Below are 16,043 nucleotides of genomic sequence, written 5' to 3'. Positions count from 1 at the left end.
GGATGCTGGGGAAGCTAGAGAATATGTCCAGAAATCTAAGCCACCAGATTTTGGGAGTGGTTGTCAGAGGCTGTACAATAAAGGTGGTAATTGTTTAGTGCTGGTGCCCTTTTGTCTTCTGCTCTCTGGCTTTCATATTCTTGAAGTGACAGGTGCTGGCAACTTGGAATTGATATAGTTCTTTCTCCCTTGACTTGGCTGATAAAACAGGAACACATTGTTTGGGATTAATGCCTCAAAATGATGGGGTTTAAAAAGTGCATTGAGTAGAGTTGAGTTCACTTGAAACAAGTTTCCTATTTCTGAAAAGATTAATTTCCTTCAAGGATGGTTAGTTTTTTGGTGTGTATTCTGTTAAAATATAGGTTTGGGGAAGTGGTTCAGAAGAATATTTTCTTCTCGAATTATTCTGACCCTCTTTTCTTCTGTTCTTAAAATTCAGTAATGTCTGTCCTTGCTCTCACCTCCAAAAAATGCCCAGTAGGGAAATTAATAAAGAAAAAATAAAACTCCTCTCATCCACCCTTACTTTTCACCCATTGGATTCCTACCTCAGTAGCTACTTTATCACCATTTGGTGTATTTCCTTCCAATTACTATTCGTTGAGCATGCAGTGTGCATTGCTTTTACAATTGCTTATCCAAATCCTTTCAGTAACATCCTCAAAAGGTGAACTCTGCTTCAGTAAAAAAAATGTTGCCTAGATATTTCAGCTTTATTACAAACCTTTGAGATGTAGTGACTTGCAGAGAGTTATCATGAATTGATGCACAGAATTGGACCTGTGTGCCATCTGATGAGCTCTCTGTATTCTGATTGGGGATTGATTCTAAAAACAGTAAAACAGTCTTTATGAATTTCTTCAAAACGTCAATTTAAGAAGAAGGCCATCTGTAGTTTAGGGAGGCTCTTTGGGGGAATAGCCATATTTTCTTTTAGGGTTGCCGCTCAGCCCCTCTGGTTTATGTGTCTTGGGGTGCACTGGTTCACAGGTAAAAATAGAGATCTAATTAAAATGAGTGCCCTTTCTGCAAATAAGAACATTATTTCCATTGTAAATTTCCTGTTTGTTTAACATATTTTTTTGTTGTTGCTCTGTTTTAATTTTTTTTTTTTTTTTTTTTAACAGCAAGCCAGGGCTGAGCAAGAAGAAGAATTCATCAGTAACACTTTATTCAAGAAAATTCAGGCTTTGCAGAAGGAGAAAGAAACCCTTGCTGTAAATTATGAGAAGGAAGAAGAGTTCCTCACTAATGAGCTCTCCAGAAAGTTGATGCAGGTAAATTTATCTTTTCTTGCCTTACATCTTCTCTGCCTGTTTTCCTCTCTAGGAAAAAATGACTTTGATAGAGTACTTTGCTTGAAACATTTATAGCCAAAGTTTTTTGGAGATTAAAAAGACCAGGTAAAGATGGAAGCAGTGTAATACTCCAGACTGGTTCTGTGACTCATCTGCTTGGGTAAGGGATTTTATGCTATGGGCACCTGAAGAAGTTTCTGATGAGCCTGAAGCCTTAGCACAGGAGTAATTGCTGTAAGTAGTGTTTTGGAAATAGGAGGATTAACAGTAAATGTGGAATTTTTTCCTCCTTTTATGTTGATTCTGTAAGGAATAAATCAACATTTGTGTAGCAAAAATGGGTCTTCTGCATTAAAATATGAGGCTGTAAAGTGAAATGTCAGTTTGGGGGGTGGAAATACAAGATATCCGTGATCGGTAGTTAAAATTACATACAATCAGGTGTGTTCAAATGGGTGAGTAATAGGTTACTGAGCAAATAAGTATCAGACAGCTATTAAAACAGCATTAATCTCGGATAGGTTATAGAAGACACAACACAAAACATACAGGAAGGTTTGATTTTTCTCACCCAGAGTGTCCTTCCTTTTCTCCTTTCTTTTCCCCTCAAAGCTTATAAATTACAAAAGTAAAATTTGTTTAGGGCAAATATTTTGTATGCTACTTACCATGAACTTAAGAATAAGTAGGAGGGGTGCCTGGGTGGCTCAGTCGGTTGAGCTACCGACTTCAGCTCAGGTCATGGTCTCATGGCTCATGGGTTTGAGCCCCACGGGGGGCTCTGCTGACAGCTCAGAGCCTGGAGCTGCTTTGGATTCTGTGTCTCCCTCTCTCTGCCCCTCCCCTCTTTGCGCTCTCACTCTCTCAAAAATAAACACTAAAAATTTTTTAAAAAGAATAAGTAGGATATTAAGTTTCATTACTGAGCACAGATTGTCCAAAATCACTAGCAGATATAAAATTATTCCAGGAGGATGAACTTTGTCAGGTGAGTGTAGAAGCTAGGTAGACGCACCGCTTGTACCCTCCATGCAACGGCATTGCTGACTGTTTCACTCATTGATTTGGTTGAAGTATGTATTTTAGTGAAGTTATAATAAAAGGATATTTGAGGCTTTTAAAAAACTTCCCAAATCCTTTTCTTACCTTCCAACATGGACAGTCCTGTAAGAGAAAGCCGGAAGCTTTGGTAAAGAAACTTTAATGTTAAGACTGGACAGTGCTTCAGTCAACTTTGACCCCATCTTTCTGCCTAATTACTGAACAAAGATACTGTTACCGTCTCACACAAAATTCGGTTTCGATGGCCGCTGTTGAAATGTGAAGTGTAGAGGTAGCCAGGCATTATTGTCCTGCAGAGATTTATGGCACAGTTTCTGTGTGGAACTCGTTATTGATTCGTGTGCATTCAGATTTAGAGGAAAAAATGAGGGACAAGGTTAGTTTGACCTCTGGCTCTCTCTCACCTTGGCAGCATCAGACAACTTACTCTGCATATTGCTTCTAGAACTAGAGGGATGCAATTACAGTTTGTTTTTCTTAGTTTAGCGTGTAATCAGGTGCTCTAATTTTTAACACTGGAAGAAGCAGTGTTTGCTTTCAACTTAAATGGCTATTAGTATTTAGAGTCTTTTACCAAATTATTTAGAAAGCAGCCAAAACCTAGCCAGATCATGCTTCTGTTCTCTATAAAGGTTCATCTTCACTGTGAATGGTTCTATAGTGTGTAGTTTATTATCATAACCCACCTTTTTCCCAAAGACATTGATATCCCTTAAAATAAGGCACTAAAAGAACAGAAGAGCCATGTGCAACAGAAAAAGGAGGTGAATTTAAAGCTAGCTATAACCTGGAGAAATACAGAATTTTTCATAATTCTTATATCTAAAAAAAAAAAAATTGTTTGGAGCACCTGGGTGGCTCAGTCGGTTAAATATCCAACTTTGACTCGGGTCATGATCTCCCGGTCCATGGGTTCAAGCCTTGCATTGGGCTCTGTGCTGACAGCTTGGAGCCTGGAGCCTGCTTTGGATTCTTGTGTCTGCCCCTTCCTGCTTGTGCTCTCACTCTCAAAAATAAATAGACATTAAAAAAAAAAAGCGGGGGGCGGGCTTGCGTGGGTGGCTCAGTTGGTTGAGTGACAGACTTCAGCTCAGGTCATGATCTCACAGTTTGTGAGTTCAAGCCCTGCGTCGGGCTCTGTGCTGACAGCTCAGAGCCTGGAGCCTGCTTCAGAGTATGTGTCTCCCTCTCTCTCTGCTCCTCCCCCTCTCATGCTCTGTCTCTCTCTGTCTCAGAAATCAATAAACATTAAAAGAAAATTTTTTTTTTTTTTTTAAAGGGAGGGGGGGCGCCTCGTGGCTCAGTAGGTTAAGCGTGGGACTTCAGCTTAGGTCACCATCTCACAGTTTGTGGGTTTGAGCCAGGCATCAGGCTCTGTGCTGACGGCTTGGAGCCTGGAGCCTGCTTCAGATTCTGTCTCCCTCCCTCTCTGCCCCTCCTCGCCAACACACTCACGTTCTCTCTCTCTCTCTCTCTCTCTCTCTCTCTCTCTCTCTCTCTCAAAAATAAATAAATATTAAAAAAAATTAAAAAAAAATTTTTTTAAGTAGTTTTATACTTGATCAGGAGAAAAATAATTTTCATATATTAAAAACTTAAACTTTTCCAGAGGCATGGATCTTTCTACAGAGATTGAACAATATGCAGATGGAACAGTGCAATAAACTTTTTTTTACCAAAAGTAGTATATAACATGTAGCACTAGCCTTCATGTGGCCAAGTCAAAACAAGGAATATAGTATGAAGGTATGATTCTGTTGCTGGGGGAGCTCTTAGTAAGACTGTAGCTCGTTTGTGGTCGAACTTAAAGAATCTGGACAAATGAATACTTAGCATGTCTTCAAGACCATCTCTCAGGAATCCCAGCTTGGTTCTTAGGCGATACATATGTGTATGTGTACACACCACACATATATGTATATACACACATATATACATTGTAGCAAAATATACATAACATAAAATTTGTCATTTCAGCCATTTTTGAGTGTATAACGTGGTGGCATTAGGTACACTGTTGTGCACCCATCACCACTATTCATCCCCAGAACTTCTTGAAAACCAAACTCTCTGTACCCATTAAACAGATACTCCTCATGCCCCCTTCCTGGTTCTCCCTGGGTGGCAGGGAGTTGAGGTTGACGTCTCTGGCAAGTTCTAGACCTATGTGTGTTCTGTGGCATGACAGATGATCTCTCACTTTAGACTTCAGCTATCACAGCATACCTTTGTGGTAGAACCCCAAGGCCCTCCTCTGTTGTTGGCCAGTTGGAGAGAGCTCATTTGGCTGCGGGAGGGTCTGCCACCCTCTGTTACCCATCCTGAGGCTTGCCTCAGGATATCAGCCCCTTTGTTGAAGGCTCACATAATCTGCCACACAGTGTGGAAGAACTGATCTCCATCTGGAGATTTTTTAGGCTAATTGGTACCAGTAGACTTTTCTAATTTTGTAATTACTTTAACATGGCTCTCTAGGATGGTGCTTCTAGATAGACCTTTTTTTGAAAAGCCTGAGAAGAGAAACTGTATGCAGGTGTTCCTGATAGACAAAAGAGTGAATTGACCTGTTCACCATGAAAGTATTTTGCCTTTTTCACCCCAAGGCCACTGAGGCCATTTGTGGAACAATTTTGGTTTTGTCACCATGCTTTGACTGTTGTCTCTCATAGTGATTGGACAGTGCTTTTATGTGCATTTCAAAGGGATTCTTTGGATCTGAAAACAAACTGAGATCATTGCTGTGGGGGACACACTTCCCTCCCCTCCCCTCCCCTCCCCTTCCCTTCTGCCATAACAGAACTGGTATCTAATACCTTTACAAATGGAAGTTTATTTCAGTGTGGATGAGAGGAAATCCTTTTGTCCTAGAAGATCAAGTTTGGGATATAGCCTAAATATTTTCACATATGTTAAGCATCACTGAAACAAAAACACACAAAAAGCATGCTTTCTCTCTTGCTTTTGTATATATCCCCTAGATGGCCAGAAAATTATACTTTCATTTTATGAAAACTTATTTGAAACATCTGCATCCTTTTGAGCCCAGACCATAGAATTGATTATCTGATTGAGAACTGTCCCGAAAAGAACCTTCTGGTACTTTTGCTAAGTTCAGCACAAGCCTGCATCTGAACCAGATTCAGCTCTGGAATGCCTTAAACAGAAGTTGTAGTTTAACCAGAATTTATAATTAAAATTTACAAGAAATGTTTTGTGAGCAAACTCTTCATCAGATTTTGATATATAACATGTACATTAGAAAAACAATCTAAAAGACTATTTTCCAAAATGTTAGTTGTAATTATACTTGGGTGCTAAGCTTTGGGTTATATTAGTTTTCTTATATCCTTTTCCTTCTTATTTTGTAAAAGCAACCTGCATTACTTTTGTAAATAGAAAATGTCTTATTTCCTAAAAAGGAAATTAAAAAATTCTGATGCCTGTTTTGTCCTTACCTTTTGGAACCTTCTGTGTCATTGGCTTTGAGAGCTCAGAGTTCTATCATAGCTGTGACTGTCATGCATCATAGTGCAGTGAAGCCTGCTGAAGTTTTGGGTGTGTTTGCAAGTGAAAGAAGATTCTGGAATGCTCAAATCATTAAGAACTAGTATTATCAGACTGCTTTAATACCTAGCTTAACTGTCTTGTCAGTCCTAATATGACTTATTCCACAGGACCTCAGTCTTAAAACTAGTTTTTTAAATAATTCTTAACTCCCCTGTTAACTACCAATCACCAATCATGCATATTGGAAGACCTGTCATTGCTGAGATTGATAATGGCTTTAGCAATCCTGGATTTTTTTCACTTGCTTTGATGCAAGCCTGATGCATCAAGTTTACTTCTGCTCTTTGGGAAGTCCTGTTTTTGTCTGCAATCTTCTCAACTGCTGCCAATTGCTAATGAATACTTTTTCTTTTTTTAAAGCCCTGGAACAGGGCTAAGATAAGAAGGGTACTGGGTATTACATATATGTCTCTGACTTTTTTCAATCTAATCCAACTTTTAAATTTTAGACCTTAAAATAACAAATAGGTTAATAGTTTTGTACTTAAAAAAAATTTTTTTTTAACATTTATTTATTATTGAGAGACTAGAGAGAGACAGAGTATGAGCAGGGGTGGTGGCGAGAGAGGGGGAGACACAGAATCTGAAGCAGGCTCCAAGCTGTCACCACAGAGCCCAACGTGGGGCTCAAACCCATAAACCACGAGATCATGACCTGAGCCGAAGTCTGACGCTCAACCGATGGAGCCACCCAGGCACCCCAATAGTTTTGTACTTTTGATTCATATTTGAAATTGGATCTGGTCCTCAGAAAATAATGCCACTGTCGCTACAGTAGAGAGTATTATATCCTTATGGAAGGGCACATTCTTATTGATGATTCAAAGTACTTAAGAATAACACTTTTCTGTATCTCTTGTTTAATGCCATGGCTTTATTATTACTGACTTGGTCCTTGAGGTTAGAATGCCTTCTGGAACACATGTAGTTAATGTTTCCTAGCATCCATAGAAAGGTGAGACAGGAAAGGAAGGAAGTTGAGGGCAAAAGCCACTGCTGAAGCTGCCGCTAGCAAGTGACTGATAGCCAAGCAGCTCAGAGGGACATCAGGCGACAGCGTTATTCCTCCGTCTCTTTGCACAGGAATAAAACTGACGGGAAGATTTCAAGTAAGTCCCTGAACCTGCCTGTTCATCTAGACAAAGGTTTACCACTTGGTTTACCCTTTCCTTCTCCTCGCCTCAGTTCTGGAGAAGCGGTTTCTCCTTCAAGTACCATCTTACTGGTTGTGCTCTCTGGAGTGCGTGCTTCCCCAGCCCCAGACAGGCTGTGTCTCAGGGTAGCAGGCATGCCCGCGGGCACAACCAGTGAGCATAGCGTCTCAGATCCCTTCTTGTGAAGCATGTGCACCAGAATGTGAGGCTGCCTGCCTCTCACCCCGAGTCTGCCTAGTTACTAGGATGGCAGTGTAGTGATTTTGTTTGGGCAGGCAGCAAAATCTCAAGTCAGGGCAATAAATACACATGAGATACTCTAGTTAGTTTTAAAGGCACCTAGGCTGGGATGGCCTTCGCATCAGTTCGGATGAACACTGTTTCTGCCCTCCCCATGGAAGAGGAGAAGAGACGGTGAAATATGTTCTTCATTAAGGTGGCCAGAGCAGTGGCCCTCCTGGCTTTTTTCAGGGCTATTAGTGCTGATCTGAAAAATTTGCTGTTACCTATAGCTCACAGAACAGTAGGGTCAGAGTGTGTGTGTGTGTGTGTGTGTGTGTGTGTGTGTGTGTGTTGTTGTTTTTCATTACAAAAATTCTGAATTTCAGCGTTGTCTGTTCTTTTTTTCTTTTCATGGAGCAAGGGGCTTGTACATTGTGTTTCCCAATACATCTGCAAAGGCTCCTGGGATGTTTTTAATGCATTTTAAATGATGTAGCCTCCAGAGGCCAAATTATGAGCCAGAATTTTCCTGTTTAGTAGCCTGCCAGAAATCTCTGTCCAACACAATTTGCATTACGATTAGAAAATAAAATGAACGTGATACAGTTGTTTAGACTCTACCAAATCATGGAGTTTCTTTCCAAGTGTATGCATGTGTGTTGACATTAGGTCTAGATTGGATGTGCCAGTGTGGACTCCAAAAATGTAAGGGCAAGAGTAGAGGCTTTCAGGCTTCCCATGCTGACTTCCTTTGAAAAGTGTGGGAAAACTCAGGTAGAGAGAAAACAAAAGTAGACAGACAATGAAATTAAAAATAATGAGATGAAGCTGGAGTGGGAGCTTACTTTATTCTCCAGGGTAGGAGCAAGCATGGTTATTTCTAGGTGAAAAGATGAGTCTGGCTCCACTGTAGACGGACTTGAGCCATCATTGGAAACATTTTTTTAAATGACTTTAAAACACTGCAGTTCTAAATGTTCCCTGTTTTGCACCTCTTGGGTAGGTTTTCTATTTCAAAACCGTTTACAGTCAGCCCAGTCAGTAATTACCTTAAAATACGGAGCTACCTTCACTTTCTTCCTCTTTATTCATAAAGGTGTGGCCTTGTTTTAGTTCACAGTAATGTCTCAAGTTAGAATGAATTCTTTATTTGGACTGAACACTCTATTCCTCAGAAGAAGGAAGTGTTAGGTTTTACAAATTGCATTTTCAATGCAATAGGCCGACTCCAGGCCCTAAAGGATTTCTTTATATTATTTGTGGAGCATCTTTTAATAATCTCCTAGGAGACCTGGGTGGCTCAGTCGGTTAAGTGTCCAACTTCAGCTCAGGTCATGATCTCGTAGTTCGTGGGTTCAAACCCCACATTGGGTCCTATGCTGATGGCTCAGAGCCTAGAGCCTGCTTTGGATTCTGTGTCTCCCTCTCTCTCTCTTTCTCTGCCCCTTTCCTTCCTGCTCATGCTCTGTCTCTCACAAAAAATGTTAATTTTTTTTTTTTTTTTTAATTTTCTCCTAACCAGATTTCTCTAAAGGCGTTAATGCTTTAAACAGCTTTGTGCTGTGGGGAATCTGGCAAACTCAAACTTAGCCCACTAGGTATTCTGGGTGGATGGGAAGCCCCATGTTGTAGTGGAGCCATCTGTTCAGACATGAGGGCTTGTAGGGCTCCTGGGTGGCTCTGTCGGTTGAACATCTAACTCAATTTTGGGTCAAGTCATGATCCCAGGGTTGTGGGATCGAGCTCCGCATTGAGCTCCACACTGAACATGGAGCCTGCTTAAGATTCTCTCTCTTCTTCTCTCTCCCTCTGCTCCTTTCCCCTGCTTGTGTCCTCTCTCTCAAAAAAAAAAAAAAAAAAAAAAAAAAGGAAATATGAGGGCTTGTCCTTGATGTTGAGAATGTTGACAAGAAAATAGCATTTAAAAAATAATTTTATGGAAGAGCCTAGCTATTGCCTTGCAAAAATTGCTTATACCTTCCCCTCTAGAAAATGACAGATTAGGTAATTCAGACAAACCTCACTGAGGATCAATAAAACCTACACAGAATGCTGTTAAATATTTTTTAAAGCATGAAGAACTATCAAGATGGAGAAGGCCTGCTGGGCTATGATCTGGGGGAGGTGGGGATTAGGAAGACCTAAACTCCCAGGGCTGGTTTTGTCCTGAGCATTTGCTGCTTCTTATGGAACAGCAGAGAAACTGAGCTGTGCTATGGTAGTTGTGTGGAGCTGAGGTTACAGAAGTTAAAGCTCAGCGTTGGCCAAAGATGGAGACAGCGATAAATGACCTACACTTTAATCATGAACCTTAGGATAAGAACAAACCAGGTTTTTAAAAAAAAAAAAAAAATTAATGTTTATTTTTGAGAGAGAAACAGAGCGTGAGCAGGGGAGGGGCAGAGAGAGAGGGAGACACAGAATATGAAGCAGGCTCCAGGCTCTGAGCTGTCAGCACAGAGCCCCATGCGGGGCTCAAACTCACAGACTGCAAGATCATGACCGGAACCGAAGTCAGACGCTCAACTGACTGAGCCACCCAGGTGCCCCAAGAACAAACTAGTTTTGTATCACCTGGTGAACTGTAAATCATGAAGCTTTTGTTTTGGATTAAGGTAGACCCAGTCTTCTGGTGCCTGGCAGAAGAAAACAGAATTTTCTGGAAGAAGATACCATCATCCTAGACCACAAATTTCACCTACAAATACAATTTCAAATATGTTGCCCAGCACTCAAGGAGAACCAGGCACATGGAGATATGAGATTTCATGGATGTCAACCAGTAGAAATGAAAGAACAGAAATGGACTTCACAAATACTTTAGATACTGGAATTATCAGACACAGACTCCAGAGCAGCCATGCTTACTACATTCAAAGAAACAAAGATCAAGCTTGAAATCTTTGTTAGGAAACAGGAAACATATCACAGTTTTTCTTGTAGCTATTCAAAAGGAGAGTGAATAACTCATGAATAATCATATATGGCAATATGTTTGAAATTTTTAAATTGTTTTTAGTCTTTTTTTAATGTTTATTTTTGAGAGAGTGCCAAGTGGGGGAGGGGCAGAGAGAGGGGACAGAGTATCCAAAGCAGGCTCTGCACTGAGAGCAGCAAGCCCCATGTGGGACTTGAACTCATAAACTGTGAGATCATGACTTGAGCCAAAGTTGGACGGTTAATCAACTGAGCAACACAGGTGCCCAGTACATTTGAAATTTTAGATGGAATGGACAAATTAATAGAAAAACATACTGTCTACAACTGGCTGGGGAAGAAATAGAAAACATGAGCTTTGTAACCATTAGAGAAATTGAGTAGGTGAGAAACAACCTTTTGTAGTGAAAAATTGCAGGCTCAAATGGTTTTACTGCAAGTTGTATCAAACATTCAAGGAAAAAAATGCAGGTGATCTTTGCACAGCACAGGGCTTAGGGGTGCCACCTCCTCCTTCCCATCCTTCTCTCTCCTCCCCCAATCAAAATCTGTGTATAACTTTTAGTTCCCCTGAAAAACTTAACCACTAATAGTGTGCCATTGACTGGAGGTCTTACCTATAACATAAATGGTCAATTAACACATATTTTTTATGGTATTTGTATTATATACCATCCTTTTACAGTAAAGTAAGCTAGAGAAAAAATGTTCTTAAACAAATCATAAGAGGGACACTTGGGTACTTGGGTGGCTCAGTCAGTTACGTGTCTGACTCTTAATTTCGGCTCAGGTCATGATCTCACAGTTTGTGAGAATTCGCCGTATATCACCGTCTGTGCTGAGAGCCTGGAGGCTGCTTGGGATTCTCCTTCTCCCTCTCTTTCTGCCCCTTCCCCACTCGGGCTTGCTCTCTTTCTCTTTCTTAAAATAAAAAAAATAAACTTAAAAGAAAATACATTTATAGTATGGTACTGTATTTGTTAGGGGGAAAAAAAAACCTATGCCTATAAGTGGATTTCAGAGAGAAGAGCATTGAAGCTGGAAGGGACAGGAAAGTGCTAAGGCCTTGGGTGGGATCGTGCCTGCTGTGTTGGAGGAGCAGCAGAGAGGCCAATGTGGTTGGAGTGGAGTCTTGGAGGGAGAGGAGTAAGAGTTGAGATTGAGGAGGTAATGGGTACTGGGGGTTTGGTGGCCAGCATGCAGATCACGTAGAGCCATTGAGCCATAATCATGAGTTTGGCATTCACTCTGCAGTGGGAGCCATGGGGGGCAGGAAAGGGGTTTGAACAAAGTAGTGAAATGATCTTGCCTTGATTGCTATCTCAAGAAGAAATTATGGAGTAGAGGCAAGGTGGGAGCTAGGCTGTCTATTATAAGACTATTCCATAATCCACACTGAGATAGGGTTGATTGTTCTAGGATGTGGTAGTAAAGATGGTGACCATTGGGTTCTAGGTACATTTTGAAGGAATATCCTATTGGATTGAGGATGGATTAGAAGTGGGCATGAGCAAAAGACAGGCTCAAAACAGACTTGGAGATTTTGGCTTCCATGATTGGAAGAATATAGTTAACCATAATTTAAGATGGGAAAGGCTTTAAGTGGAGTAGACTTGGAGTGAGAAGGTCAGAACTTCAGTCGAGTGGTCTAGACATCCATATGGAGATTACAGATAGGCAGCAGGATAGATTTCTTTTAACAGAGAAATTTGGGAGTATTGCCATTAAGTAATGCCTAGAGAAGAACAAAGACATGTCATTGGAAATCACATAAAGAGAATGCAAAGACAGGCCACAGTGTGAGAGAAGGTGTTTGCAACTTGTATAACTAACACGAGACTACAAATCAGTATGAAAAATGGACTGCTCCAAAGAAAATGGATAGACTTGAACAGACTCTTTGCACAAGCAGGTAGGCATATGAGCAGGAAACAAATGAACAAGTACACATTAGTAATCAAGAAAGGCAAAATAAAACACAAGAAGATATTACTAGAGAAGTCTTCTGTATGCTCTCAGGGAATGGAAATGGTTGTTGCTTTTAGAGCAGTTTGGCATTACCTAATGATACTGGAAATATTCACGGTGTGTGACTCAGCAGTTTCAGTCCTGGATATATTCATGATGTTTGCATATGTACACCAGATGTATACAAGAATGTTTTTTGTGGCATTGCACGTAATAGTAAAAAACCAGAAATGACCCAAATACTCATTGTCCATAGAGTAGACAAATTGTGCTCATCCAGCGGGATATCATAGGGCAGTAAAAATACTGTTCAACTAAGTAATGCAGGTGAATGAAATCCTAAGTTTATCTAGCAGAGGAAGCTAGACAAAAAAGAATGCAAAACCAAGCAAAACTAATGTTTAGAAATACATAGGCAATAAAATTTCTTTTAAAGAAAAAAATGCAAGGAGTTCTTACTATGAGTGAGAATCAGGAGAGCCATCACCCCTCAGAGATGGAGAGCTGTGATTCGGAAGGATACACTAGGCTCTGGGAGAGAGCGGGCAGTGTTAACATTTGTTGACTTAGGTGATGGTCACCTGAGAGTACTATATATGTAGTAATGGCACCCTTTATATTTACCTAGTTGTCTTGTTCATCCTGACGCTTACTCTAAGGGAACAGTGTAAAGGAAGTGAGTCAGTGTTTGCATGGACAAGAGATTTGTCCATGATCTGGAGTGGAATTCACTATGTTCTGGTCACTGCTGTTCATGGAGCTTGCAGTCCTGTAAGAGTGATCGAGAATGTATACAGGAGCTCGAGGATGGCAGCACACATCAGGGATTAAGGACGAAGGCTGTGAAGTCAGAGACCTGTGTTTCAACCCTGGATCTACCCCTCATCAGCTGTGTGATTTTGAGCAAGTTACTTGACCTCCCTAAGCTGTGGTTTTCTTCTTGGTAAAATGCAAAAGATAGTATCTGCCACAGAGTTATGGCCATATAAAATGCTTGGTACATAGTAACTAGTGCCTTAAAGTATTAGCTGCTTTTAGAAGTAGCTAATAGAAAGATACGAAACATGAACTAGACGTTATCATGCACACAGGTACAATGTGCTCCTCACAGCTTAAAGAAAGGGAGGATACAGTATGTTGGGGGCATGTGGGAAGGTACTGTACTGTGGAAGATGTTTTCTGAGCCATCGCTCACTTTGAATAGGTTGGAGGGAGGGATTCAGGCACTCTACCAGAGGGTACAGCACGACCAGGGTTGTGGAGGCAGGGGTGTGCAACCCCTGGACTGGAGTGGTTTCCAGAAGTGTTTGCCCAGCATCATGGGTTTCAGTTTTTTAAATTTATTATTTTAGTAAAAGAGTCTTTACTCTTTTAAGAGTAAGAGTAAAAGACATGAACTTTGCCTTTAACACAGTTACAACCATGTGCTGTTTTTTGGCACATCCATTCTTTGTTAGGTGTCTGGACCCTGAAGGCATTTATGCTCATGAACCTTAGACTGTCACTTGGGCAGAATGTGAAATAGCATGAGGAAAGCATGGGAAACTTGGATAGGATTGGATCATGGAAGGACTTGAATGTCATGCCAATGATGTTATACCTTTGCAGGTAAGTAGGGAACCATTGAAGGGTTTTGAGCAGAATGTTGATGTATTAATAGGGTTTGTCTGTCAGGATGATCTACACTGAATCTGGGGAGATTTATTAGGAGGCTTTGGCAGTGGCCCAGTGAAGAATAATAAAAGACTTGAACTAGATTGGGGCCATGAGCATACAAAGAAGAGGGTGGTTTGACAGCTGCTCTGGAGGCTGACTAAATGCCAACTGGTAACTGATATGAGGTGTTGATTGAGAACAATTGTACCAGTAACAGAAGGGGTTTGGAGGTGGGAATAAGTGTGGGCCCAAGAGGCATTTAGTGGTGATATAATGAATTTGAAACGGGAAGCTGACTTTCTGCTCACACTCCTCAATAGAGTGGCTAAAAAGTTGGTTCATAAAAGACTCAATGTCTTTTCACCTAGTTTTGAACTTTTTTTTGCAAAGCTTCTATGAATAATATAATTGTGTTTGACATCCCAATGACTTCATGCAGTTATTGTCCTATGGTGGCCTTTACTTGGCCCAGTGCAGTTAGTTCTAGCTTTTGGTAGTTGTCGGTAAACCAAGGATGCTGGCTGTGGGATGGGGGTGTTGAGTACACAGAAGTATTAGCCTGGACTAGTGACAAAGAAGGTGGGAGCATCTTGGGTTTATTCTGAATTGCACTGAGAAAGCTGGGTCCTGGGGCTCGTGGCTGGAGGCTTGACTCACTTGGCAGTAGCTAGATGGACAACAAACCCAGACTCGCAAACATGCTTCGCCCAGCCTGGGATTTGGCAAACTTGCTGCATGCCGGCTGGGAGGCTTGGCTCGACAGCCGACCTACATGTGCACCTGTGATGGTTCTCTTAGGTGAACAGTTTGCAGTGCTTCTACTTGCTAGTGAGAATTCGACCCAGAATAAAGGTCATGCAGTGAAGAATTCTGGAGTCTCTTACACAAGAGGGAGGCCTGGTTCACAGAAGTGGCTCCAGAAAGTCTTTATAAATTGTAAGATAGCAGTTGTGAGTGATCGAATGATGTTTAAGCCTAGCCTATTTGAGATCAAATTAATGTTATACTTGTCTTTTTTAACAGGCTGGAAGGTTGCTTTAGGGCTTCATATATAATGAGTTGATATGGTAACAAAATGCTCAAGTTTTAATACTTAGGAATTCATAGGTTTATAGTTTGTATCTTTGCTTATGGCTTTCAGTTATGTTGGTTTTGTTTTGTTTTTGATGGTGAAACCTAAGTAGCAAACTTATTCATATAGCCCTAATTCCATTGAAAATGTGCTGCCAGTGGATCATTTGTTACATAATATAATTTCCATTCTACACTTTTTTAAATTAATGTTAACTATATTGCACAAATAGGAGTCATAAAACCCTTGCATAATCTTTGTGATTGACTTTATAAAGTGTATTTATAGAAAATTCTGATTAAAAAATTAATCGCCTAAGCCTTTTGCTTTAGATATATTTAAGGCACACACGTGAGTTTATTTCAAACACATTAATAGAATTTGCTTGACTGTTTACTTCTCAGTTTGAATGACTTTTGCTCTAGTTTAGGATCACTGACCTTCTTGGAAGATTTAAAGTTGCTCATAAAATGTTAAGACCTTTGATTAGAAATTTAAAATCATGCCTTGAATTTTATGCCTACACGTAGGAAATTTATTTCTGAGAGCTGGCTTGTGTCAGCCTGAACGAGGCTCCTTTTAGGGTTTTTGGTGTCATGAGCTGTGGCTTCTAGGCAGGTGGATTCGGGATGTTGGTTCAAGCCCTGTTGGGGCCGAATGACTTGGATTTACATGGTATCTGTTAAAAAACCAACAATTTCTGAATGTTCCTCAGGCGGACTCTGCAGTTGTTAGTTCCTCAAGATCCCTTTCTGCTCTCTCACCTTCTTGCTCATCTGAACTCTCATGACTTTGAAGGGGGTGTCTCTGTATCTGTGTGTTTCTCTTTGTATTGGTGGTTTCTTTGTTCCAAGGAAGAACCTATTTCCTGTTTCTAACACGCTCTGCCCTTAATTGGCTGTCACCTGAGAGATGTCAGAACAAAGCAAGCAGCAAAGCTGTTTGTTCCAGCCCTGACTTTCGGGGAATGATGAACACGCGCATCTTTTGGGGGATGATGAACACAGGCATCTTTGGCAGACAGATCTCAAGATGGCTTGATCTTTCCCAAATGGGTTAGTGTAACCCAGGGATCTCACTTGAATTCTGGTGACAACAGCTTTA

The 16,043-nt window shown here is 40.8% G+C and overlaps 1 protein-coding gene across 2 annotated transcripts in view; it reads left to right on the top strand.

Moving 5' to 3' along the window:
- CCDC6 (coiled-coil domain containing 6) overlaps nt 1–16,043 on the top strand; it is a 109,941-nt gene that overhangs the window by 50,453 nt on the left and 43,445 nt on the right. For both annotated transcript variants that reach the window (XM_058696387.1, XM_058696388.1), the window contains exon 2: nt 1,131–1,280. In XM_058696387.1, the coding sequence (XP_058552370.1) occupies nt 1,131–1,280 (150 nt within the window). The remainder of the gene's footprint in view (nt 1–1,130; nt 1,281–16,043) is intronic.

The sequence above is a fragment of the Neofelis nebulosa genome, chromosome 13 (genome assembly GCF_028018385.1).
Source record: "Neofelis nebulosa isolate mNeoNeb1 chromosome 13, mNeoNeb1.pri, whole genome shotgun sequence".
Classification (NCBI taxonomy): Eukaryota; Metazoa; Chordata; class Mammalia; order Carnivora; family Felidae; genus Neofelis; species Neofelis nebulosa.
This window is presented reverse-complemented; position numbering and strand designations above follow the sequence as displayed.